The sequence below is a fragment of the Austrofundulus limnaeus genome, unplaced genomic scaffold (assembly GCF_001266775.1).
Source record: "Austrofundulus limnaeus strain Quisiro unplaced genomic scaffold, Austrofundulus_limnaeus-1.0 Scaffold399, whole genome shotgun sequence".
NCBI classification, from domain to species: Eukaryota; Metazoa; Chordata; class Actinopteri; order Cyprinodontiformes; family Rivulidae; genus Austrofundulus; species Austrofundulus limnaeus.
The window spans coordinates 402,827-427,237 of NW_013952801.1; the positions used below are offsets into that span (position 1 = coordinate 402,827).

The 24,411-nt window shown below is 41.8% G+C and overlaps 2 protein-coding genes across 2 annotated transcripts in view; both read right to left on the minus strand.

The window, feature by feature from the left end:
* Positions 1-68: 68 nt before the first annotated feature.
* On the minus strand, positions 69-16,403 carry LOC106528729 (protein-glutamine gamma-glutamyltransferase E). The gene is made up of 15 exons (XM_014023965.1): positions 16,297-16,403; positions 11,097-11,270; positions 10,725-10,979; positions 10,518-10,636; positions 10,259-10,387; positions 9,410-9,587; positions 6,654-6,789; positions 6,327-6,436; positions 5,903-6,018; positions 4,770-4,896; positions 4,414-4,625; positions 3,870-4,044; positions 3,615-3,778; positions 680-813; positions 69-547 (listed from the first exon to the last, which is right to left on the minus strand). Exons 1-15 carry the CDS (start codon positions 16,322-16,324, stop codon positions 400-402), a joined length of 2,205 nt encoding a protein of 734 aa, XP_013879419.1. The 5' UTR covers positions 16,325-16,403; the 3' UTR covers positions 69-399.
* Positions 16,404-17,800: 1,397 nt separating this feature from the next.
* Positions 17,801-24,411, minus strand: part of tgm8 (transglutaminase 8) — a gene marked incomplete at its 5' end in the record, with an annotated part of 12,026 nt that continues 5,415 nt past the window's right edge. The window contains 4 exon segments of the mRNA XM_014023966.1: positions 17,801-18,083; positions 22,160-22,293; positions 23,037-23,200; positions 23,292-23,466. Coding sequence (XP_013879420.1) covers positions 17,936-18,083; positions 22,160-22,293; positions 23,037-23,200; positions 23,292-23,466 — 621 coding nt within the window.

Below are 24,411 nucleotides of genomic sequence, written 5' to 3' on the forward strand. Positions count from 1 at the left end.
TTTTTTTTTTTTTTTTTGGAATAATGATGTGTGAGGGTCTCTACAGTTTATAAAAAGTTTTCAACCACTTGGATGTTTTATGTTTTTATTATTATAATAAGTCAGTCATGGTCAATAAAAACTGGCTTGCTCAACAATAATAATAGAAACAATAAACATCATTTAATGTCAAAGTAAAATCACATTTCTACTAGTTAGACAAAAAAAATGAAATGTTAAATAAGTATTTGCATACATATTTACCTCATTTAAAGTGACCTATTTCAACCAAGAGGAAGAAAATGAAAATATTTCCAAGCTCCCAATCAGAAGCTGCATTTGAGAGATTTCCTGCAGAAAATTCACGTTAAATTTCAAGTTTGGCAAATCTATTCTAAAATGTAACATAAGCACAGGTATTTATGGTTTGATGTCGACTTTGCAGCTGGCTTTAATGTCCCTGAACAAGGCAGAGTCGAAGTCCACCAGCAGAGTCCTCTCTCCGCTCCTGTAGGGAACAATGTCAAACAGGATCCGGATCCTGTTGCCTGGCTTCAGGTCTGGGAGTCTGCAAGCAAAGAAAATTAATCAGGTTCAGTCAGCTGTGTGTAAATAATAAAATTAATAAAACCCAAACTGCAGGAAAATAAAGATGTACAGTACAAATCAAATACTGTTGTAAATAATCACGCACACTTACTTAGTTACAACCTCGCCAAAAAACAGTCCACTTCCTGTAAGAGTCAGGGTGCAGTTTCTCAGGATCTCTTCGACCGGGTTTGTGAAAACCACTTCAGCTTTAAACCCACAGTTCACTTTACCCTCACTAGGAACCTGGAACACACAAACACATGTACCGGTACAGTATTTTCACCAGACCAGATAACAAAAAAAAGTGTAAAATTATTGTAAATACATTTTACAGACACTGATGTTGTCAAGACAATGGACAAAACAGATCAAGGAACTCAGTGTCCTTTGCCCGGATGTGGGTTACCGAGGCCCCACACTGGAGCCAGGCCTGGGGGAGGGGCTTGTCGGTGAGCACCTGGTGGCCGGGTTTCTACCCACGGGACCTGGCCAGGCCCAGCCCGAATGAACTATATGGGTTTGCCTTCTAGTGGGCCCACCACCTGCAGGATGGTCCGTATGAGTCAGGTGCATGATGCCATGGGCAGTAGCCAAAGGCGGGGACCTTAACGCTCTGACCCTGACCTACCAAAACTGGCTCTTAGGACATTCTCTCTGGTGGGGAAGGAGCCTGAGCTTGTGTGTGAGGTTGAGAGATATAGTTGGGCTCACCTCAATGCACAGCATGGACTCCGGAACCAATCTCCCCGATAGGGGATGGCTTTTATTCTACTCTGGAGTTGCCCAGAGTGAGAGGCACAGAGCTGGTGTGGGTTTAGTTTTGGCCCCCCAAATTGGTGCCTGTGTGTTGGAGTTTACCCCAGTAGATAAGAGGAACCCATCAGACAGATCTTCAAATCACACCTCCGGGAGAACTTCACCCACATCCCAGCCGAGGCGGGGGTCATTGAGTCCGAGTGGGCCATGTTCCACGCCTCAGTTGTTGAAGCGACTGTCTTGAGCTGTGGCCACAAGGTTGTCAGTGTGTCTCGTGGTGGCCATCCTCGAACTCGGTGGTGGACACCCCGGGTAAGGGAGGCTGTCAAGCTGAAAGAGTTCTATCTGGCCTTGTTGGCTGGTAGGACTCCGGAGGCAGCTGAAGAGTATTGGCAGGCCAAGCGGACTGCAGTCATGGCCATTGCTGAGGCAAAAGCTCAGATGTGGGAGGAGTTTGGTGAGGCCTTGGGCAAAGACTCTCGATCGGCTCCAAGGAGATTCTGGCAAACCATCCAGCGGCTGAGGCAGGAGAAGCAGCACTTCACTAACACAGTCAGTGAAGTCAGTGAAGGTGGGGTGCTGTTGACCTCAACTAGTGATGTTGTCAGGAGGTAGAAGGAATACTTCTCAGAGTTTCTCAATCCCACCGGCAAATATTCTATGGAGAAAGCAGAGTGCGGACTTTGGGGCTGGTCTGTCCATAACTGGAGCTGAGGTCGCTGAGGTGGATATAAAGCCCCATGGCGGCAGGGATCCAGGGGTGGATGAGATTCGCCCTGATTTTCTCAAGGCTCTGGATGTTGTGGGGCTGTCCTGGGTGACACGCCTTTGCAACATCGTGTGGACATCAGGGGCAGGGCCACTGGATTGGCCAGGTAAGGTCTTTTCAGGGATACTGGAGAAGAGAGTCCGATCGATAGTCGAACCTCAGATTCTGGAGGAACAATGCAGGTTCCATCCCGGCTATAGAACACTAGACCAACTCTTCACCCTCACTAGGGTCCTCGAGGGGTCATGGGAGTTTGCTAATCCAGTCTACATGTGTTTTGTGGACTGGGAGAAGGCATTCGACCGTGTTCCTCAAAGTACTCTGTGGGGGGTGCTACGCGAATATGGGATTGTAGGTCTGTTGTTACGGGCCATTCTGTCTCTATACAAGTGGTGCAAAAGTTTGGATTGCATTTCCGGTAGTAAGTCAGACCCCTTCAGAGTGGGAGATGGACTCCGCAAAGGGCTGCCCATTGTCACCGATTCTGTTCAGAACTTACATGGACAGAATTTCTTAGTGCAGCCAGGGGGTAGAGGGTGTCCGGTTTGGTGGCCTCAGGATTTCATCTCTGCTGTTTGCAGATGATGTGATTCTGTTGGCGTCATCATGCTGGGATCTTCAACTCTCATTGGAGTGGTTCACAGCTGAGTGTGAAGCGGCTGGGATGAGGATCAGCACCTCCAAATCTGAGTCCATGGTCCTCAGTCGGAAAAGGGTAGATTGCTCTCTCCGGGTTGGGGGTGAAGTTCTGCCTCAAGTGGAGGAGTTCAAGTATCTTGGGGTCTTGTTCACAAGGGAGGGAAGGATGAAGCGTGAGATTGATAGACGGATCAGTGCAGCTTCTTCAGTTTTGCGGACTCTGTTACCAGTCTTTTGTGGTGAAGAGGGAGCTGAGCTGTAAGTCAAAGCTGTCGGTTTACCAATCAGTCTATGTTCCTACCCTCCCATTTGATCACGAACCTTGGGTAGTGACTGAAAGAACATGATCAAGGATACAAACAGTCGAAATGAGTTTTCTCTGCAGGGTAGCTGGACTCTTCCTTAGAGATAGGGTGAGAAGTTCAGTTATCTGGGAGAGACTCAGAGTAGAGCAGCTGCTCCTCCACATCGAGAGGAGCCAGTTGAGGTGGTTTGGGCATCTAGTAAGGATGCCTCCTGGACTCCTCCTTAGGGAGATGCTTCAGGCATGTCAAACTGGGAGGAGACCCCGAAGAAGACCAAGGACACGCTGGAGAGACTATGTCTCTCGGCTGGCCTAGGAACGTCTTGGAGTCCTCCCAGAAGAGATGGAAGAGGTGGCTTGGGCAAGAGAGGTCTGGGCTTCCCTGATCAAGCTGCTGCCCCCGCGGATAAAGTGGAAAATAATGGATGGGTGATGTTGTCAATAAAATTAAAAATGTTTTTTGAAATTTGGGATGAATTCTAAAACGTTGAGTTTGAAGTGTTGAGAGCAGCTAATGTAGACGACAGTCTGTTTGACATGTTTTTACAGACTGATGAGGTGTTTTTGGTTACTGACGGTCAGTGAGATAGGTGGGTCCATCAGCACGATGCGTTCCTCAGCCAGGTAGGTTTTATCTTTGTTCTGTTGGTCTGTGATCAAGGCTGCGATGTTCATGCTATTACACTCTATCATGTACTTGTGGTAGGTCTGGAACGGAACCAGGATGGGGATGGACAGATCTGGAAGAGAAGAAACAAAATGAGGAAAGGAGATTAAATCAGTTTTAATAAATAAAAAAAATCAAGGCAAAGAGAGCAGGAAGAGACGGACCTTCCCCAGGCAGCAGTTTCTGCTCCGTCACCTCAGTCTGGATGTTCCCAGCTGGTTGACCCGTATATTTCAAGGCCTGGACGCTGATGTTGACGGACAGCAGCCTGGGAACGCTGCTGTCACTGCTCAGGTTCAGCTTCAGCTTCACGTCCTCACCGTTCACTAGCTTGGACACCTGTAGAACCAGAGGAGTGGGATCAGATGACGAGATGAAAACAAGGAGGAGGAGACTGTTTTAGTGTAGAAAATGCATGACAACTAACAGTCCCAAACCCTAAATTTAACTTCTATTAGCCCTAGATATCCTATCCCTGACCTCACAACCTAAAATTAACCAGTAATCCTGATCCATAATATTAACCACGGACCCCGACACAAAGACCCTATGTGTAGCAAACCTAGAAAAAATCCATACACCAGTAACTGACTCGAGGAGGTTACCCGATGCATCAAAACTGGACGCAGAGGGAACCTGACCAAGAGTCAATATGTGATGAGTCAGGAGTGAGAATGTGTTAGAGAGTTGTAATAATGTCAGACTTACATCTTGAAAGTGAAGCAGGAGTTGTGGCGGTGGTGGTTCAGGGGAGGTTGTTTCTTTATTTGGATGTTCGATACCTGCAGACCCCCCAGTGTTGGTTTCACTCGTCGGGTTTGGGGATTTGTCAGAACTCCCACCAACGTCCACCTCCCCCGTCACTTCTTTCTCTAACCTGTCAAGGGCATATTTGAAGACCTTTCTCTCCTCCTCTGTTCCTGTTTATGGTGGAAATCAAACAAAAACACAAGAGTGGATGAAACTCAGTCAGTTTCACAGATTTTGAGCTAAAGAGAAATTTATGTTTGTCCTATAAAAAGGTTAAAGAGTTTCCTGAGTTTCTTTATCTGAACTGAACCAACCTTCTCTGTACTTGTAGGCATCAGTGATGTTCATCCTCTTGTCAGAAGCCACAGACTTGGTGGAGATGTTTTGTCCAACTGTCGTGATGTCAGAAGAAATAACCTGTTTGCTGCCGTCACGTTTTACCTGACCGAACAAACACAAAAACAGCCAGGTCAAAGGGAGATTACAGAATAGATGTGCCTCCTTTTTTGAGGATTAAGCTTTTGGTGGATCTAAATAAAAAAGTATGTCTCTCTACGCTATTGATCAAATTTTCTCCAGATTGGGGAAAGGATATAGCCCTCTTGTCCTGATGGGACATATGCTGCCGGACATGTTATGGATTCCTGGGATGAGTGGAAGATAATGTGCCGGTCTGTACTGTCGGTCGAGTACGTAGAAGATTTTAAAATAATTGGATTACTGATAACAGGCTTTCTGCTTATTGGAGCTGGTGGATACCTGGCCTGTCGTGAAATTCAGAAAGTGTCTGCAGCCGTTCGGACCACGTTAATTCTGCCCGGCCTGATGGAATATGCCGAGCTGTCAACACTCAGACTCTGTTGGAGCAGAATCTTAAACTGGAGGTGATCCTTGCTGAGGGTTGCAGGCCAGCTGTGGTCCCTGAGCTCGCTGGTGGTATGGAATAGATCTTGGAGAAGTGGTACGCTCGGTGAGGCGAGAACAACCAAGAAATTCAGATGATTGGAATTCACCATTGAGAGACTTTTTTGAGACTTTAAGGTGGGCGTAAAATCAACAGTCGGCCTGAACCAAAACATTGTGATTATCTGAATCTGGCTCCCATGTGTCTGGGGTCTGATTTCACACATGCAAAAACAACATCTCCACAGCTTCAGATACACATCCCCTTCAAATCACCATCTTTGCTGGCTTAAATGTGCTCTATGCAGAGTTTTTTTTTTTTTTTTTTTTTGCAAATTCATATTGTGTCCTTACAGGGACACAGTATGAGATTTTTTTTAATCCCTCATCCCCCCCACCCCTCATGTTTGCTATTTGTTGTTTTTGTTACCCCATGCATGTCCCCCCATTGTTTTGTCTCTCTTGGATGGGTTGTACTGAAACGTATTTCACTGTGCTCTGTACAATGACAAATTCTGATGAGGTCATAGCTCAGCCCACTAACCAGCCAGTGAATGCAGTCGGCGTTGACCTCAGCGTAGATAAACGGCACATCGTATTTGAGATGAGTATCTCCGTTGCGGATGGCTGAGACTGGAGCTGGACCACAGCAGAACATACCTGCAGACACAAAACAAACCAGGAAATAAATACATGAAAGGAAACAGCTTTACTACAATTTTATATGGTCTTTAGAGTCTTTAGAGTATTTTATACATGTACTAATGATACTTTTGTACAGCCCACTGCAGGTATTTTAGTACTTTCTTGTACCAATAAAACATACAACTTTATTTTAAACTCAACATTGACTTTTGGAAACACTCAGGAAGTCATTTCCTTACATTTCTTTGCCACAAACCTGAATATATGGATGTAGTGACGGAATGTAAACAACAACAACAACGTTGGGACAGGTTTGTTGGTACCTTCACTTTTCTCCTGTGGAGTTGGATCCAGAACCTGCCAACCATCATATTTGCCATTTTTTGACAGGTCTGGTCTCTTCATCCAGCCCTCGACCCAGACGTGAAAGTTCCTTAAAACAACATTCAGACTACGAGTGTGAGAAGATGGAGATTTATATCTATAAGTCTGTAACTCTGGTAATAATGTGACACATCAGTAAGTCAAACAGAAGCAGAATGAAAACAGATCAACCCTCTCAGAAAACAAATAAAGAAATAAAACATGCATCAAGTTCTATCGTTCCTCAGTTTGTTCATTTTTTAAAGTAAAACATCAGAGCTTCTCACCAGACGCTGTCATTGGATGCTTTCTCTCGAACACCATAATCTGCATAGTAGGTATCGACGGTCAGGTTCTTGTTAGTGTCGTGAGCAGACTTGTAGTTGGTAACAACACGGCAGGGGATTCCCAGCAGGCGCATCACTACAAATCAAACACACCCAACAGTTTAAAAGCAGAGAGACCCAGACTTCCCTCTCCCCAGCCACTTGGGCCAGCTCGTCCGGGGGAATCCCAAGGTGTCCCCAGGCCAGCTGAGAAACATAGTCCCTCTAGCATGTCCTGGGTCTTCCTCTGGGCCTCCTCCCAGTGGGACATGCCCGAAACACCTCACCAGGGAGGTCCAGGAGGCATCCTAACCAGATGCCCGAGCCACCTCAACTGGCTACTCCCAATGTAGAGGACCAGTGACTCTACTCTGAGTCCCTCCCGGATGACCGAGCTTCTCACCCTATCTCTAAGGGAGAGCCCAGACACCCTGAAGAGGAAACTCATTTCAACCGCTTGTATCCAAGCTCTCGTTCTTTCGGTAACTATCCAAAGCTCGTGACCATAGGTGAGGGTAAGAACGTAGACCGACCAACTGGTAAACTGAGAGCTTTGCCTTCTGGCTCCGCTCCCACTTTGCCACGACAGACCAGTACAGCGCCCGCATCACTGCAGACGCAGCACCAATCCGCCTGTCAATGTCCCGCTCCATTCTTCCCTCATTCGTGAACAAGACCCCAAGATACTTAAAGTCCTCCACTTGGGGCAGGACCTCCTCCCTGACCTGGACGCAGCATGCTACCGGTTTCCAGCTCAAGACCATGGTCTCGGATTTGGAGGCACTGATCCTCATCCAGGCCGCTTTACACTCGGCTGCGAAACGCTCCAGTGAGAGCTGGAGATCACAATCTGATGAAGCCAATAGGACCACATCATCCGCAAAAAGCAGAGATGTGATCCTAAGGTCACCAAAAAGGATCCTCTCAACACCTTGTCTGCTCCTAGAAATTCTGTCCATAAAAGTTATGAACAGAATCGGTGACAAAGGGCAACCTTGGCGGGGTCCAACTCTCACCGGAAATGATTTTGACTTACTACCGGCAATGAGGACCAAGCTCTGGCACCGGCCATACAGAGACCTAACAGCCCGTATCAACGGGCCTGGTACCCCATACTCCTGGAGTACCCCCCACAGGAGTCCCAGAGTGACACGGTCGAACGCCTTCTCCAAGTCCACAAAACACATGCAGACTGGTTGGGTGAACTCCCATGCACCCTCAAGGACCTGCTGATGGTGTAGAGCTGGTCCACTGTTCCATGACCAGGACCAAAACCACACTGCTCTTCCATAATCTGAGATTCGACTATCCGATGGACCCTCCTCTCCAGAACCCCCAAACAGACCTTACCAGGGAGGCTCAGAAGTGTGATCCCCCTATAGTTGGAACACACTCTGCGGTCCCACTTTTTAAAAAGGGAGACCACCACCCCGGTCTGCCAATCCAGGGAAACTGCCCCCGATGTCCACGCGATGTTGTAGAGTCGTGTTAACCAATGCAACCCCACAACATCAAGAGCCTTAAGGAACTCAGGGTGAATCTCATCCACCCCTGGCACCTTGCCACCGAGGAGCTTATTAACCACCTCGGTGACCTCGGCACCAGAGATTGGAGAGTCCGACCCAGGGTCCTCAGGCTCTGCTTCCTCATGGGAAGACGTATCGGTAGGATTGAGGATGTCTTCGAAGTATTCTGCCCACTGACCCATAACATCCCGAGTTGAGGTCAGCAGCGCACCATCCCCACCATAAAAAGTGTTGGTGGCAACCCCCCGCCCCCGAGACGCCAGATGGTGGACCAAAATCACCTCGAAGCCGTACGGAAGTCTTTTTTCATGGCCTCTCCGAACTCCTCCCACGCCCGAGTTTTTGCCTCAGCGAATCCGCTTGGACTGCCGATTATTGCCGTGTATTATTCCAACTTTCTTAAATATAAAGATGTTTTCTTTGACTTTTTGTATTTGAAGAATATGCATGTCACAGACACTTTAAATTGTGCCACATTTGTAAGGAACATGCATTTTTGGGATGAGCAGTAGAGCAGTATTCTCTGCCACTGCCAAACATCTTATTCTTCTATCAACTTGTTTGGAGTTTGGTGGACTGGATGATTGAGGTTCGAAGAAACAAGACAATTTATTCATTTAACAAACTAGAGCCTCAGTAGCATGTGGAAGAACCATATACAGCCACAAACAGCCTGGCTCCTACTAGTTAGCAGCCTGGTCACACACTGGCATCCCCTTCTTCAGCCAGCATTTATTACAAGTCAGCCAATGTTCCACTCCCAAGTTTTGAAGGTAGTCTCATTCATACGATGCTCTGTGGGGGTGAGTGTCATCATCTTGGGGGTTAGAGTTTGGTATCAGACTGTGAAAATATGGAATTGCGATTAGTTGCATAATTTTATCTCTATATCTTGATGCATTGAAATGGACTCCAATGATGACAAGCCTGATTTTTCCAGTGAGGGACACACCGGCCCACTCCATCACACTGCCTCCACCAAACGATGTTACTCTATCAGTGCAGCAATCAGCAACTTTTACTTTACAATCAAACTGCTGTTGGCAGAATCTGGACTCATCATGGAACTTCACATTCCTCCACATGGTTAGTTAGGGTTAGGTTAGCTTAAAAAAACAACCAAAACCTTAGATGTTATTGAACTAAAACCATCTCAATCCAGATTAATCCACACAAAGAATCTGAAATTACCTGAACACATGACGCCAGCAAACACCCAGCACTGTCCGAATTTAACCGGACTGTAGAAAAGGTTGTACCATTTTTTAAGAATGGCATAACTGCCACTCCAGCGAGAGGGTGGTACTCCGCCTCTAAAGTCGTTTGACCAATTTCCTTGAAGGACGCCACCATAGTTTGCATTGTTAATCTGGAAGGAGGGGAAAGAAGAGTTATTACTTTGTCATCTTACAATATTGATGTGAGAATAAAAATTTAAAAGCAGATTCAAGTGATTACACTAACATAATGGATTACAGCACTGTTGTCGTGGTCTGTGTCTGTGTTCATGTGTTGTTTTGGTTGCACTCTGGTTTTCTGTCTTGTCCTTCTCTGTTTACTTCCTCCTGCCTGTCTTTTGCTCCAACCCCACCCACTTTCACCTGTTTCTCATGTTTCATTCCCAGGTGTTTCTTGTTTTTGCTCATTAGTTTCTCCTTTATATTCTGTTCTCTGTCATTTGTTTTTGTCAGGTCTACACTCCAGTATGGTAGGTGGCGGTAAATGCACCTTAGGTTAGTTTGCCATCCACCAATGAAATTTAAAAGAAGAAGAAGAAGAGGTAGTAGTAGTCTTTGTCAGAGCTTTATTGTTGTTTGTTGTAGTTTGTTCCCGGTCTCCACAGCCACAGTGTTTCTCTTGCCACAGTCTTGGATTTTTGCTGCCATGCCAGCATTTTTGGATTTATTATTAAAGTCCTTTTTTCAACCTATTTTTATTTTAATCATTCAACTTTGCACCTGGGGTTCAACCATCCTTCTAAATCATGAACAACTGTAGGGTTTTGGTAAAGGTCAAAAATATTTAAGTGAAGGAATTTACCATGGAGCTGACGACTCGGCTGACGTAGATGGGGTTACAGCGAGCTGAGACATCATCAGCTGGGTCACGCGTGTGTTTGACGTTCCGGTCGAGTACCTTCAAACAAATTTCCACCATGTCTTCTTCAAACTGGACAGGAAGACAGTGGACATTTTTACCATTTTTATTTATAGAAATGTTGTCAAAACCAATTGTATCACCATTAGGATGTTTATAAATCATCACCAAGCCTTGTGTTTGTGTGTTTTTGTCCTTGTACCTGTCCAAAGTCCCAGTCCATTGGAGAGATGTAATTACCAGATCCTCTGTAGATTATTCCATGCTCATTCATCACATACTCCTGCCTCTCAGCCTCATCAGGCAGAAACACCCAGTCAGCTACGAAGAAACAGATCAGATGATTTTTAACTTTGTCTACTGAGTGGACACAAAAGGTTGGACACGGAGGACAAAACATCCAACCTACCAGGACACCAGGGGTTGAAGAGCACATACAGGTTGGCCAACAAACTCTCCTYCTCCTTAAGTTTAGCTGACAGCTTGTAGTCCCCTATKGGGGCATCAGCTGGGGGTGTAAGGGTCAGAATCAGGACTCCTGTTTGGGWGGAGGAGGTCTTCTGAAGCTCCGCCTTCCACACGGCCTTAGCAGAAGCTGAACGTTTCACTTTGTCTGGAACACCGAAGCAAGACWTCGTCCCCCGGTCCTCAGAGGGCTGGTCTCCTGTAGAGAGGAGCCATTGAAGGAGTCAGACAACAACTCTCTGTTTATCCATTTAACTCTTTAAAGACTCGCTTGTAGCACAAGTCCTGTAACGATATTTAATAAAAACAGCTGAACCTGTGGAGGCAGTCATGGTCAGCTGATCCACATCAGGGCTGAAAGGTTGGGCCAGTTTAAGAGTCAGGATGAAGGACTGGCCTCGCCTCACAATCAGCTTCTTCACTTCACTTCTTTTTTTGATGTGGTGCTCGTTGTTGTTTCTCTCATAGTGAAGGTCCACCTCTTTAAAAACTAAGAAGGGAAAAATGTAAAAACATACATTTAAAAATCAATTTCTGGCAGTAAAGTGGGAATTATGTGTGCTTGTTTTGACGCAAAAAAGACAAAGCAGATATAAGAATAATTTAGATTAACCCTTTTTAAAAATATAAAATAAAAGTTTCCATTATTGAGCATCAGAAAGAGGATTAACGGACTTGGACCGTGATGTTGTCGGTGTCCGACTGGCTGGTCTCAGATTATTACAACCAACCAGGCCAAACTCAAAGTTACGTTAATCTACTTTTTCTCTGATCTGCTTGGTTTGAAACTCAGCAAGTCATGATTGGCTGATTCACTATTTGTGTCAATGAGCAGTATTAGTGAACCCAATAAAGAAGTCACTGAGTTTATGTTTGCTAGTAAACTTACACACCCATGACCCAACGATTTCGACACTCTGTGACACCTAAAGAGAGATCCATGTTGTGAGAAGTCCAGGTTACTCAACCTGTTCTGTGTGGGTTCAGCTCAGCTGCACTCGGATGCAGAAAGGGAGTGGCTCGATCTGACTTCACCTCGAGAAACTGTCAGTCAACAGACGTCTGCTGATGTTTCGTGTTACCGCGACAGAAACCAGGGTGGGTTGTCAACCAAATACACTCATCACACCAACCTGAGGCTGACGTTTAATGAAAGTGTAGGTGTGGAAATGCAGCAGGAAACAGGAGAGCACAAATAAAAGCAATAATGACACATTAAACTTGTGAGTAAGAGTCTCGGGGAGTGTTTGACATCATACGTTAAAACAAAAAGCAATCTTCATCCAAGTTGGTTGAGCAACTAAATCGAAGCACAGAAACAAAAGCAAACAGAGTGGGGAGAACTGCTTCATGCAGGGGAAGAGTCAAAGGAGAAAGGTTTGGTTGTGATTAAACTGTTTCTTAATAGGAGTAAAAGTTCAGCTGGGTGTGAACTGACCACTGAACCACAGCTTTACTGTTACCACTTCAAATAAACACATTCATCTAAAAGACGCTGCTAAACTGAACGGTTCTCAGGTCCTTCTGTTGCACGCTTCAACCATCACGTTTGTAGATGAGGTGTTGGTTTTGTTTTGCTGACAGGCAGGTAAATAAGCCCAACAGTCTGCTCTCAGCTTGGCAGATAAAAATTGAGAATTAGAATTGGAATTTTTTTCTTCTTTCTGCTACCTTTCATTTTATTTGTGTTGTATTATTATTTTTTGTATGTATTTGTTTTGTTTTTAAATGAAATGAATAAATTTGTTATAAAAAATAAACTGGATATACAGTCACATGAAAAAGTTTGGGCAGCCTTGTTAAATTTCCTGATTTACCTTAAAAAATCATTGATATTTTGGATAAAAAAAATCAGTTAAATACATCATATAGGGGACAAACATAGTGGTATTTGAGAAGTGAAATGAAGTTGATATGATTTACAGAAAGTGTGCAATAATTGGTTAAACAAAATTAGGCAGGTGTATAAATTTGAGCACCGTTTTCATTTTATTGATTTCAAAACCTTTAGGGCTAATTATTAGAACTTAAATTTGGTTTGTTAAGTTCAGTGAGCATTGACCTCCATACACAGGTGACTCCAATTATGAGAAAGGGTTTTTAAGGGGGGCAATTGTAAGTTTTTCTCCTCTTTGCATCTCTGAAGAGTGGCAGCATGGGAGTCTGAAAACAACTTTCAAATGATCTGAAAACAAAGATAGTTCACCGTCATGGTTTAGGGGAAGGATACAGAAAGCTATCTGAGAGATTTCATCTTTCAGTCTCCACTGTGAGAAACATTGTGAGAAAATGTTAGACCACAGGCACAGTTCAAGTCAAGGATTGAAGTGGCAGACCAAGACAAATCTGGAATAAACAGAAGTGAAGGATGATGAGAAGAATCAGAGTCAACCCACAGACCAGCACCAAACACCTACAACATCATCTTGCTGCTGATGGAGTCACTGTGCATCGTTCAACTATTCAGCACACTTTACACAAGGAGATGCAGTATGGGAGAGTGATGCAGAGGAAGCCTTTTCTCACAGAAACACCTGGTTACACCTGCATGTCTCTTTGGGTTTGGTTTGTAAAACTAATTGCTATAATTGAAAGGTGTGAAACTGAGCTCTGTCTGGGAATTTTCGTTCATGTTATTACATAATACTTTGCCCTCAGGGGGATTTAGATCTGATTGTTTGGTTTTGTAACTATCTATATAAATAAACAACAAATAAGCTCAATTTTATTGCCTGCTGATGCTGATACTTTACATTTTTTATTGTTTTATTAATGGTTTATGGTTTTTTCTTTTCTGCTTGGCCTTCAGAGGAGTCAGACGCTTTTTGCTGTCTCTCCCAAACCTGTCCCTTTACCCCTGCTTTGCAGCTGTGTCAAGCCTTTCTTCTACCCATCATTCAATAACAAAAGAATCGTGGATTTGGTCAACTGGTCTCTGAACGCAATCAACACTATTTTTTCCACTCTGAGATCGGAGCGAGGGGAGTGCAGCTGTCCCAGTGGAGCTGTCGCGGCAGGCTGTGTGTCTGGGTCCTGGGGGTGGAACCTCGTCTGCCTGACCCCGCTCTCCATCGAGGATGTTGAAGATGTGTTTATGTTCGGATTTATGATAATCAGATTCCTGCTGATTGGCTGTGGGGGAGTCCTGGTTCATCAGAAAATGAAAATGATCCTGACAGCAGTCCGGGCCTGTGAAAAGCTGTCAGGGACCGTGGATGGGATCTCTCGTACTGCAAACGCACAGACTCAGATGCTGGGGGATAAGTCACAAACTGGACTGATATATACAGTATGGTTCTGACGAGGATCACAGTTCAGCTGCATGCCCGTGAGGAGTGAGGCTAAACGTGGGTGAAGTTTCATACGGTGAGAGGCGAGGTGGTAAACGAATCTGGAATATTGGCATTTTGCAACACAGAGGTGCAGTTAAGACTTAAAGCAGTGAAATCAGGCGGCTTGGCCCTAAATAATTATGTTTATCATTGGATCCCTGCAGCTGTGACCTTGGACGCAAGCTGATAAAACCTCCCTGGAAGGTTGAGAAGGAAGCCTTGATTCCCCCCCCATAACTACCCCTCTCATCCGTGCTTAGATCGGTCTGAAGGCCGCGTTGGGTGGAGACAGAGAACTGAACTATAGTGACTTGTGCTTTGACTGATAACTTGTTTGGACTCTGGAGATCTCTGATTGGTTCCAACATGGAGTACTACCCTGGATGTCATCGGCTCCGTTGAACCCTTCCCCATACCATGTGTTTTTGACTCCCCCACCCCCTCCCATCCTTAGCTGACTTGCTCTATGCAGAGTAGTTTTTTTGAGTGTATGCTTGTGTGTTTTCTGTATAAAACACAGGATCAAAGCTCTTTTTTTAACTCACCCTTCCCTATGTGTGTGTATTCTAAAGTGCAAACGTAGCGCACTATGTTGCAAAAGACCCTGGACATTAATTCCCCCATGTTTGTCATGTGTGTCTTTCTTCAGACAGATGTTCTAAACTGGAAATTTCGTTCTGCACTGCGTCTTGATGTTGTGTGTGAATGACAATAAACGAGTCTGATTTTGATTCTAAATAAAATTCTAATATTATCAAAGCTTGTACTAAAAGCTGTTTTCATGACTTGAATTTTATCCAATAAAAACAGTTTTGATTCATTGGGAATTTCTGACTCGCTCGGTTGGTTTTTGTGCAACAACTCGAGTAAATCGGGTTGGCATCAGTCGTGTTCGATTAGTACAAATAGTGAAAATCACCAAACCTGACTGAGCTGAAGTGTTTCATTATAGCAGGTTGTTGTTTGCCTGTCATCTGTCAGAGCATTAAGGAACATGAGAACTTAAAGTGCCCGTGACATCAGTTTTTTGTGATAAATGTGGTTGCACTTTTGGAAAGATAACATGGGTAACATATTGCAAAAGCAGTTTCACACCACTGAGATGAACAGTTGTTGAGATATTTGCATGTGAAGTAACAGGAAGTGATGTCAAAGGGGAATGTCTGCATGGAAACAGAGCATGGCTACAACGGCTAACAACACAGACAGAAGGGAAGTTTCTGATGTTTCTTTAGATGATTTTAGTCCCTATAAAGAGAGATGAAGAAAAATCAGAGTTCAAATAATATTGTTTTAAAAAGCAAAGAGCAGGGAGTTTTCTTTCTTAAAGAGTTCCCCTTTGATGTCACTTCCTGTTTCACTTTAGCTGAGCCAAATTCAAAGGAAAAATATGCCAGTTATGGGACAAAATTGGGTTAAATCATGTGTTAATGCCAATTATCTTAAATATGAAGATATTTTCTATGACTTTTTGTATTTGAATGATAGGCATGTCACAGACACTTTAATTATTTTGGGTTTTTGGGAAAATTGCTGCAACTGAAATGAAGTTGGTTTTTATTCGTATTATTTTTTGGTATTTTGCTGCCAATTTTATTAGTTTTTTTAAATTATTTTTACTACATTTTATTTTTGTTTTAAGTTCTTTTTTGTTTTATCCTCAGCTATGATGTGATTGTTGTGAAGCACTTTGGTCAAGTGAGGTTTTTGTAAGTGTGTTACACAAACTTCGAGTCTCACAAACTGCAACCTTGCAGGAAAAGGGTTAGTCAAGTGGTATTTTAAGGCGTGTAGTGTGCGTGTGTGATTTATTACTTAGAGCCTATGATTGTTGTGGACTGTGCCTTTATCTTTAGGCTGAACTACAAGTTTGAGCAGATTTAAAGGCCGTCTTTATGTTTAACAAAGTTCTAACAAACAACAGAGCCGTTAAACAGATGTAGAAACCAGTGAAGTCACTGAGACCCTGTGAGCTGAGAATATTCAATTGTTTTAAATCTTTAACTTTACAAAAAGGCTTTTATCTTAATTTTTCAAAAAAAAATAGATTACATCATCATTTATCCATGCATCTTACAGTGTCTCCTAAAAATTAGATTACATCACTATTTATCTATGCATCTAACAGTGTCTCCTAATAATCTAAAAACAAAACTACTGATGATAAAGTTTAAATTTTTGTACCTGAGTTATCGGAGCCGTCCGGTTTCATGGTCACCTCTGATCTGATCCCTGTACGAAGAAGCAACGGCAGCAGCAGCTCTGAAAGGCACCAGGCAGCACACTGACAAGTGACTCTGCACATGTGGATTTTAAAATCTGCGACACACCCAGCTCATGTCTCTGAGGAATGCATGTTGCAACTCTGACATATTTCCACAACGACCTGACGGCTGCTGAGCGTGGGACAGAACGATGACTGAGGCTGCTGCTGATATTAAACTGCTTTTACTGGATTCACAGGTGGAAACTGGAGGAAAATGAGAACCTGTAAACCTGTCAGGAGCAGGTGAGATGAGAGGAACCGGGTCCTTCACCGGTCTGAGCTTTACAGAAGTCAGGCAAAGACAAAGACTCGCTAAATCACAAAAATGGCAAATAGATCCACTTTAATAGAAAAGCTGAAAACAAATCACTTTTTAAAATGTAAGTCACTCTTAGCAGTTGACTACATTTCTGACAGTGTCGTATAAAGTACCACAAAGTGATACTTGAGTAAAAGTACAAGTATCTCACCAGAAAAATTACTTTGGTAAAAGTGAAAGTCTTCTTTAGGAATATTACTTGAGTAAAAGATACGTTTGTTCTTAAGTAGTAAAAGTACTGATTTAAAATGAGCAGTTAGATTTTCTGTAAGGACATTTATTAGGAGGTGACCTCCCCAAAAACTGCAGAAATGACTGTTGTATTAAAAGAATGAATGGATGTTAAATTTAGGATGCACTAGTCCAGCTGTTTCAGTTTATATACATATATCAAGGCTGCACAAAGCTTTTCCCCAAAATGAAAATCTATCTGAGGGCTGCGGCCAAATGTAAGAATATAATTCATGAAATACAAATACTTCTTAAGTACAGTCCTTTTATTTGAATGATTCTGTCCTGCTGGAGTGTGACATGATTTGTTTGTGTACAAACTAATACACTATCAGAGTTTTATATATTTATACTTCTCATTCAACCACAGTTAAATTCACTCTATAGGAGGCTCAGTTTATATGGATAGTTTTTATTTTTTACAATAAGCTGGAATGAAAACAAGCAAAAATCAAATAACAGTTACAGATTTCTACTTCTTGTCTTTTTTTAAAATGTAAGGAGTAGAAAGTACAGATAACTGTGTGAAAATGTAAGAAGTAGAAGTAAAAAGTACGCTGAAAAAAAATTAATCAAGTAAAATACAGATACCCAAAAATTCTACTTAAGTACAGTAAAGAAGTATTTGTGCTTAGTTACTTTACAACTCTGCATTTATTTATACTTCTCATCCAACCACAATTAAATTCACTCTATCCAGGAGACACAGTTTATCAGGATAGTATTTTTTAAAGTAACAACTCAGAATAAAATAGGAGTAACGACTTTCTACTTCTTACCTTTTTTTAAAATTTAGTGAGTAGAAAGTACAGATAACTGTGTAAAAATGTAATGAGTAAAAGTAAAAAGCACAGTGAAAAATAATTACTCAAGTAAAGTACAATTACCCCAAAATTCTACTTAAGTACAGTAACAAAGTATTTGTACTTAGTTACTTTACAGCTCTGATTTCTAAGACGTGTACAGCGAGTTTCTTTGTCTCGTTTTAAAGTGAACATGAGAGGAATTTATGGTTTGACGTCGATGGTGCCGCTGGCTTTAACGTCTCTGATCAAGTCGCAGTGAAAGTCCACCAGCAGGGTCCTCTGTCCGCTCCTGTAGGGGACAACGCTGAACTGCATCTTGACCCTCTTGCTTGGCTGCAGGTCTGGGAGTCTGTTAGCAAAACAACAACAAAAATAAATAAATAAATAAATCAATAAATAAATAAATAAATAAATAAATAAATAACAACCAAACCTCAGAGCAGTAAAGTTTTAAAGCACATTGTTATTCCTACATCTTTGTTGTTAAAAGAAAAGAGGAAACATGAACCTGTCTCATGTTTTAGCTGTCTCTACCATCAAATTCTTTTTATTTTTTATTTATTAATGATATTATTATATAGTACTTGTCATAGTACTGAGACAGCACTTTTAAGGGTTTTTAACATCCTTCTTTTAATTGTTAATTCTGTTGTATTAGATTTAACTGGTTGATCACAGCATCCTTTGATCGGGACTTGAACACATTGTTGGTCTTAAAGGCTCAGTTTTAACACGGTTCGAGTCATATTTGGGAGACGGGTCATTTTCCATTTCCACGGGGGAATACTCATCTTCATCAACTGTGATTTGCTGTGGTGTACCTCAAGGCTGTATTTTAGGAACTATTCCTTTTTGTTTGTTTGTTTGCTGCTGTTGGGAGCAATATTTAAAAAAGCACAAAATATCTTTCCACAGTTACACTGATGACATCCAAGTTTATCATCCTTTTGATTCAGATGTCTGTAAGAGATGAGTTATTCATGCAAATAACTTACCTTACATCTTCTCATAACAAAGTTAGGAGAGTGAATTTTTACCAAGGTTTTCCTCATTACTCTAATATTTGTCTGTGCAAAGGGAAGTGACACAATGAGGGAACTCAGACTGGTTCAAGTTGATTCATAAAAGATTATGCAATCATTTATTTACACAATTTGAACAAAATCATAAATTACACCTGATTGTGAGCTAYTTATAACAAGCGTCTAAGTTAAAATGAGGTAAAACTCGCGTCCGAATTTCTTTCACATTAAAACTTAGATTGCCTATATATAAACAGTAAAACATCAGTTCTGATGTTAAAACTAAACGATTTGCTGGCACTTCACTTAGGGGTTGGCAAAGGATTAAGGTAAGAAAAGGTAAGAAATTAAGAGTTAGTGTTTCTGTTTTATATTTTGAAAGGTTTACAACCGGATTCAGCACATCCCCTCTGAGCTCTCAGCTTCCACTTGACACGTCACCCTCAACACGTCAGCGTTACCTGGAGATGTCTGCTTAAAACACCCCTGGTGTGGACTGTCTCCCCACGACCCTTCAGGAAGCTTGTCCAGAACTGGTCCTTGGCGAGAAGGTGTCGTTTAGGTGACTCTCAGTCCGCTTCAGCCCGGCCAGAGAGATTCCAGCTGTGGTTTCGGTCGTCTTTCAAAATAAAAGCCTCCCCTCAGGAGATGAAAACACTTTAAAAGAGACCTGGGTCTCTTAGGTGGACATCAAGGCGGCTTGCCTCTTGTCCCTGGGCTTCAGGTCGACTCTAATTGGCTCTTGAGTCAAACCTGAGGCCCAGCTGTTTCTCCGGAGAGAAACAGCTTCGTCCTCCTGTATCGGCATCAGGAAGAAGACTGCTTAGTCTGTCTAAGGCGTCCGTGTGTTAGTAAGTCAGAGTGGACTCCCTCAGATAAGCCACCAGTCAGAAAGGAAAAGAAGAGTGTTGCCAGTGAAGGCCATTGCTCTAGCTGTTTACAGACATTATGAAAATATCTTCTCTGCTTCTTTTTTTCCTGGACTGTAAAAGAAACCACTGTGAAACATTTGTCATGATTAATTAACACTCTGTTTAAATAATCAGTCTGAACTTGTGTCCAGATAAATGTAAGATTTTCTTAAGAAAACTCAAAATTATATTACTGATGTTTCAGTAAAATAAAACAGTGATTTATAAAAACACAATGAAAACATGGTGATGATTTTCTGTGCTTCATTAATCTGTTTTAGGCACGATAAAAGAATAGAAGTGATACTTTCTTTCTTTGTGACAGTCATCATTATGATTAACAAATGCTTAAACATTCTTAGTTAAACAACCAATGAATCATGAACAGAACAGATTGTTTCTGTTTAATATCTGATTAGAGAGAACTGAAGTCCTCGTGTAGGTTAAAATGACCCATCATGGCCTAAAAAAGAGTTCAGCGTTTCTGCCTCCTCTCAGGCCCGTGCGAGACCTGCTTTGAGGCAGTAACTCCTGTTTCTTCACTCGAGGTGACCCCTACATGTCTCTGTCCCACTGCAGACTCTTGAAGTAATTTATGGTTATTATAGATTAGTACTGATGTTAGAAAACAACACCAGAGTATTAGGGTTTCCTTTTTATAATACTTGTATAATGTTTGATCTATTATGTGTTAATTGAAATAGAGTAGATACATGTCCGAATCATAACAACACATAAGTGAACCGTTTTAAAACATTAGATTGAGGTCTTTGTCTGAATGCCTGTGATTCAGCCGTAGGTCAGTAGGGGGCGAACTCAGGCATTGAAGAATCGTGTATAAAAACATGCACTTCGTGACTTTGAGTCCAATGTGGTTTTGCTTGTCAGCCCGGTGACAAATAAACCTCACTGATCCAGAATTCTGGTGTTGTATGACCTTATTCCTTTTACAAATCAATTTATTTAACTATTGTGGTTTAATCTGACTTCAGTTGATATTGAACACGTATTTCTTACAGTTTTGGTGACCCCGACGTGATGAGGATTTACTAGTGCCCTCCTCTGGGTCATCCCCCTCACCAAACAAAGGCATCTGTTTCTCAACACACGTTTCTTACACTCTTTTAAAATGTCTCCAGGACGTCAACGACTTGTTATCCCAGAACTGTCTGACCTTGAATGAAGTCAAAACTGAAGTTGTTTTATTTGGTAATCATTCTCCTCTTAATGGTTTTCCTGGGATTCTTGGCCCACTTGCTCCTTATTGTTCCTCTGTGGTCAAGAAACTTGGAGTGTTTTTAGACGGTGCTTTTGAATTTGAGAAACATATCTTTACTTGTTAAAACCAGTTTTTATCAGCTACGTCTAATTGCCAAAGCAAAATCTAAGATTCCCCCAAAAAGACTGCTTCAGATGACTTGGACTGGCTGTTTGCTTTCACATTGGTTTTAAGTTTTTACTACTTACTTTTAAAGTTTTAAATGGTTTGGACCAGTTATTTCTTGGCTCTGTTGCACTTTTATAGCCCAAACAGAACTGAGATCCTCTATCAGATGATTTTAGTGCTGTTGAAGCGTAGAGGAGTCCAGGCCTTTGCTGTGGAAGACCCCAAGGCCCCGGAACAACTTGCCCTTTGAGACCTGAACTGCCGAGTCTGTTCAGTCTTTTAAATCTCGGTTGAATTTGTTTAAATTATATTTGATGCCGGCTCAATAAATCTGTTTACGAGAACAATAAAAGTTAGTTTGCTAAAGAAATATGAATTTGTATAAGACTGTTGTTTGAGAAGGAGTTGACGTTTTTGTTATATTTTGTTATTTGAAGATTATTATTGTTTGAATTTATTTATTTGGGAAAAAGGGGGCAGATATTGATTTTTTCTTCTTCTGGCTACTTTTGTATCGTGTCTGTGAATCACTTTGTTCAACACTTATTTTTAAATGTGCTATACAAATAAAGTGATGATGATGTCAGTTAAAACAGTTGAGGGGTTTTCTGTGTTCAAATCTGCAAATCATTATATGTTTTTATATTTGACAACATTTTGTTTACATTTATACAAAGATTTAGGAGTCAGGATTGTAATTTATTTAGTTTTTTTTGCTACTATTAAACATTTAATTAATGCTAATTATAATAATAGTTTATAAACGGCAGCTGAGCTTAATGATTTATTTGTAAAGATAATTAGCTGTCATTTGTCCAACGCCTCTATTATGTTTCTGCATTCTTCACACACACACACACACACACACACACACACACACACACACACACACACACACACACAATGTATGTTTTTCTGTCTTTATGAGGACTTTGCATAAACTTCATTTCAAAAAGCCTAACCCTAAACCTAACCCCTCAACGGCATTTGAACTCGGCCTGGGCTTTGAGCCTCGCAATAAAATGGGCCTTACAAGGTAATAAATTATGGAACACACACACACACACACACACACACACACACACACACACACACACTGACTTACGTAATTACTATCTCGCCCAGTAACAGTCCACTTCCTGTAAAAGTCAGGGTGCAGTTTCTCAGCATCTTGTTGAACGGGTTCATGAAAACCACTTCGGCAGTAAGCTCCTGGTTCACCTCACCGTTCCTGGGCACCTGGAAAGAACGAACGAACGAACGAACGAACGAACACACACACACACACACACACACACACACACACAGCTTTACAAAACCAGATAAAATAAAGTGTAACATTATTATAAATACATTTAACAGACAGAAACGACTGTCTGATGAATTCTAAAACGTTGAGTTTGAAGTGTTGAGAGCAGCTAATGGAGACAACAGTCTGTTCAGGGGATTCTGATGTTTTCAGTCCATGAAATGGACATTATTAGGCGTTATCAGTCCCATACAATGGCTTCAGAGGGCCCCTACTGTGCCTTCTAGGCTTCAGGCTGTCTCGACAGTGCCCCCTAGTGGGTTAATATATCAATGACAATGAATGTGTAAATAACCAAAACATAGTGTAATAAATTATTTGTGCCCGTGTCGATCTCGAACCCTGGACTCCCACCATCTGGTCCGACACTTTACCAATTGCCCTGTTGGAAGGTAAAAATATACAAACGTTGGAAGGTGGGGTCTTTGGCACTAACCATGTCATTTGTTCTAAAGTTAACCTTAGTGGCTTTATGCCTCATATTAACCAGTTTTTTAAGCTTCATATTAACCAGATAGTGGCTTCATGCCTCATATTAACCAGCTGACATTCTGAAGCCATTCTATGGGACTGATAACGCCTAATAACGTCCATTTCAAGGATGATGACATCCGAAGCCGGTGGTCTGTTAGACACGTTTCTACAGATTGATGAGGTGTTTTTGGTTACTGACGGTCAGTGAGATAGGGGGGTCCATCAGCACGATGCGTTCCTCAGCCAGGTAGGTTTGATCTTTGTTCTGTTGGTCTGTGATCAAGGCTGCGATGTTCATGCTCTTACACTCTATCATGTACTTGTGGTAGGTCTGGAACGGAACCAGGATGGGGATGGACAGATCTGGAAGAGAAGAAACAAAATGAGGAAAGGAGATTAAATCAGTTTTAATAAATAAAAAAAATCAARGCAAARWGAGCARRAAGAGACGGACCTTYCCCAGGCAGCAGTTTCTGCTCCGTCACCTCAGTCTGGATGTTCCCAGCTGGTTGTCCCGTATATTTCAAGGCCTGGACGCTGATGTTGACGGACAGCAGCCTGGGAACGCTGCTGTCACTGCTCAGGTTCAGCTTCAGCTTCACGTCCTCACCGTTCACTGGCTTGGACACCTGTAGAACCAGAGGAGTGGGACCAATCAGAACCAGCTTCTGGACTCATTTGCCTCAGGGTTTCCCAAACCCAGACACACCATGTCATCTTTCAGACGGTCTGCTGCCTCAGAGACATAGTTTTGGAAAAATGGAACCCAACTGTATTTGTGACAAAGGTCTATAAAGTACTTGGAAAAAAAAAACTAAGTAAAAGTAAAAATACCTTAACAGAAAAAGACTTTGGTAAAAATAAATGTCACTGATTAGAAAACTACTTAAGTAAAAGTCATAAAACTTTTCACAAAAACTGGGAAAGTAGAAGTAAAAGTACTTTTCCACGCTCTCAAATAAACTGTTAAATTTACAGAATCAAACTGGCTCAACAAAACCAAGTTGGTTAAATTGTTCAGCTTATTTAAAATAAAACATGTATATCGCCTCAAATTTACTCTACTGGGTTAGTGGAAATAGTTGATATGATTTAGTTGAGTAAATTCAACACTTAATTTTTTTTAGAGCACATAAAAACTCCTTTCATGATGAGTTCAGACAGATTAAATTTATAACAAGTAACTAGGTGTTAAACTTTAAAGTAAAGAAGTAAAAGCATAACTTAGGTTTTAAAAGTAACTACAGTTGTGCTGGAACTAATACTTATTTATTTATGTATAATACGATCTCATGTACAATACGATCTCATGTACAATACGATCTCATATATAATACGATCTCATGTACAATACGATCTCATATATAATACGATCTCATGTATAATACGATCTCATATATAATACGATCTCATGTATAATACGATCAAATGTATAATACGATCCCCTATTTTTAGCCTAAAAAGCATAAAAAATGTAATTCTGTGGACTTCAGGATTTTTCAGCCTTTGCAGTCTTTATACATACATACATACATACATACATACATACATACATACATACATACATATATATA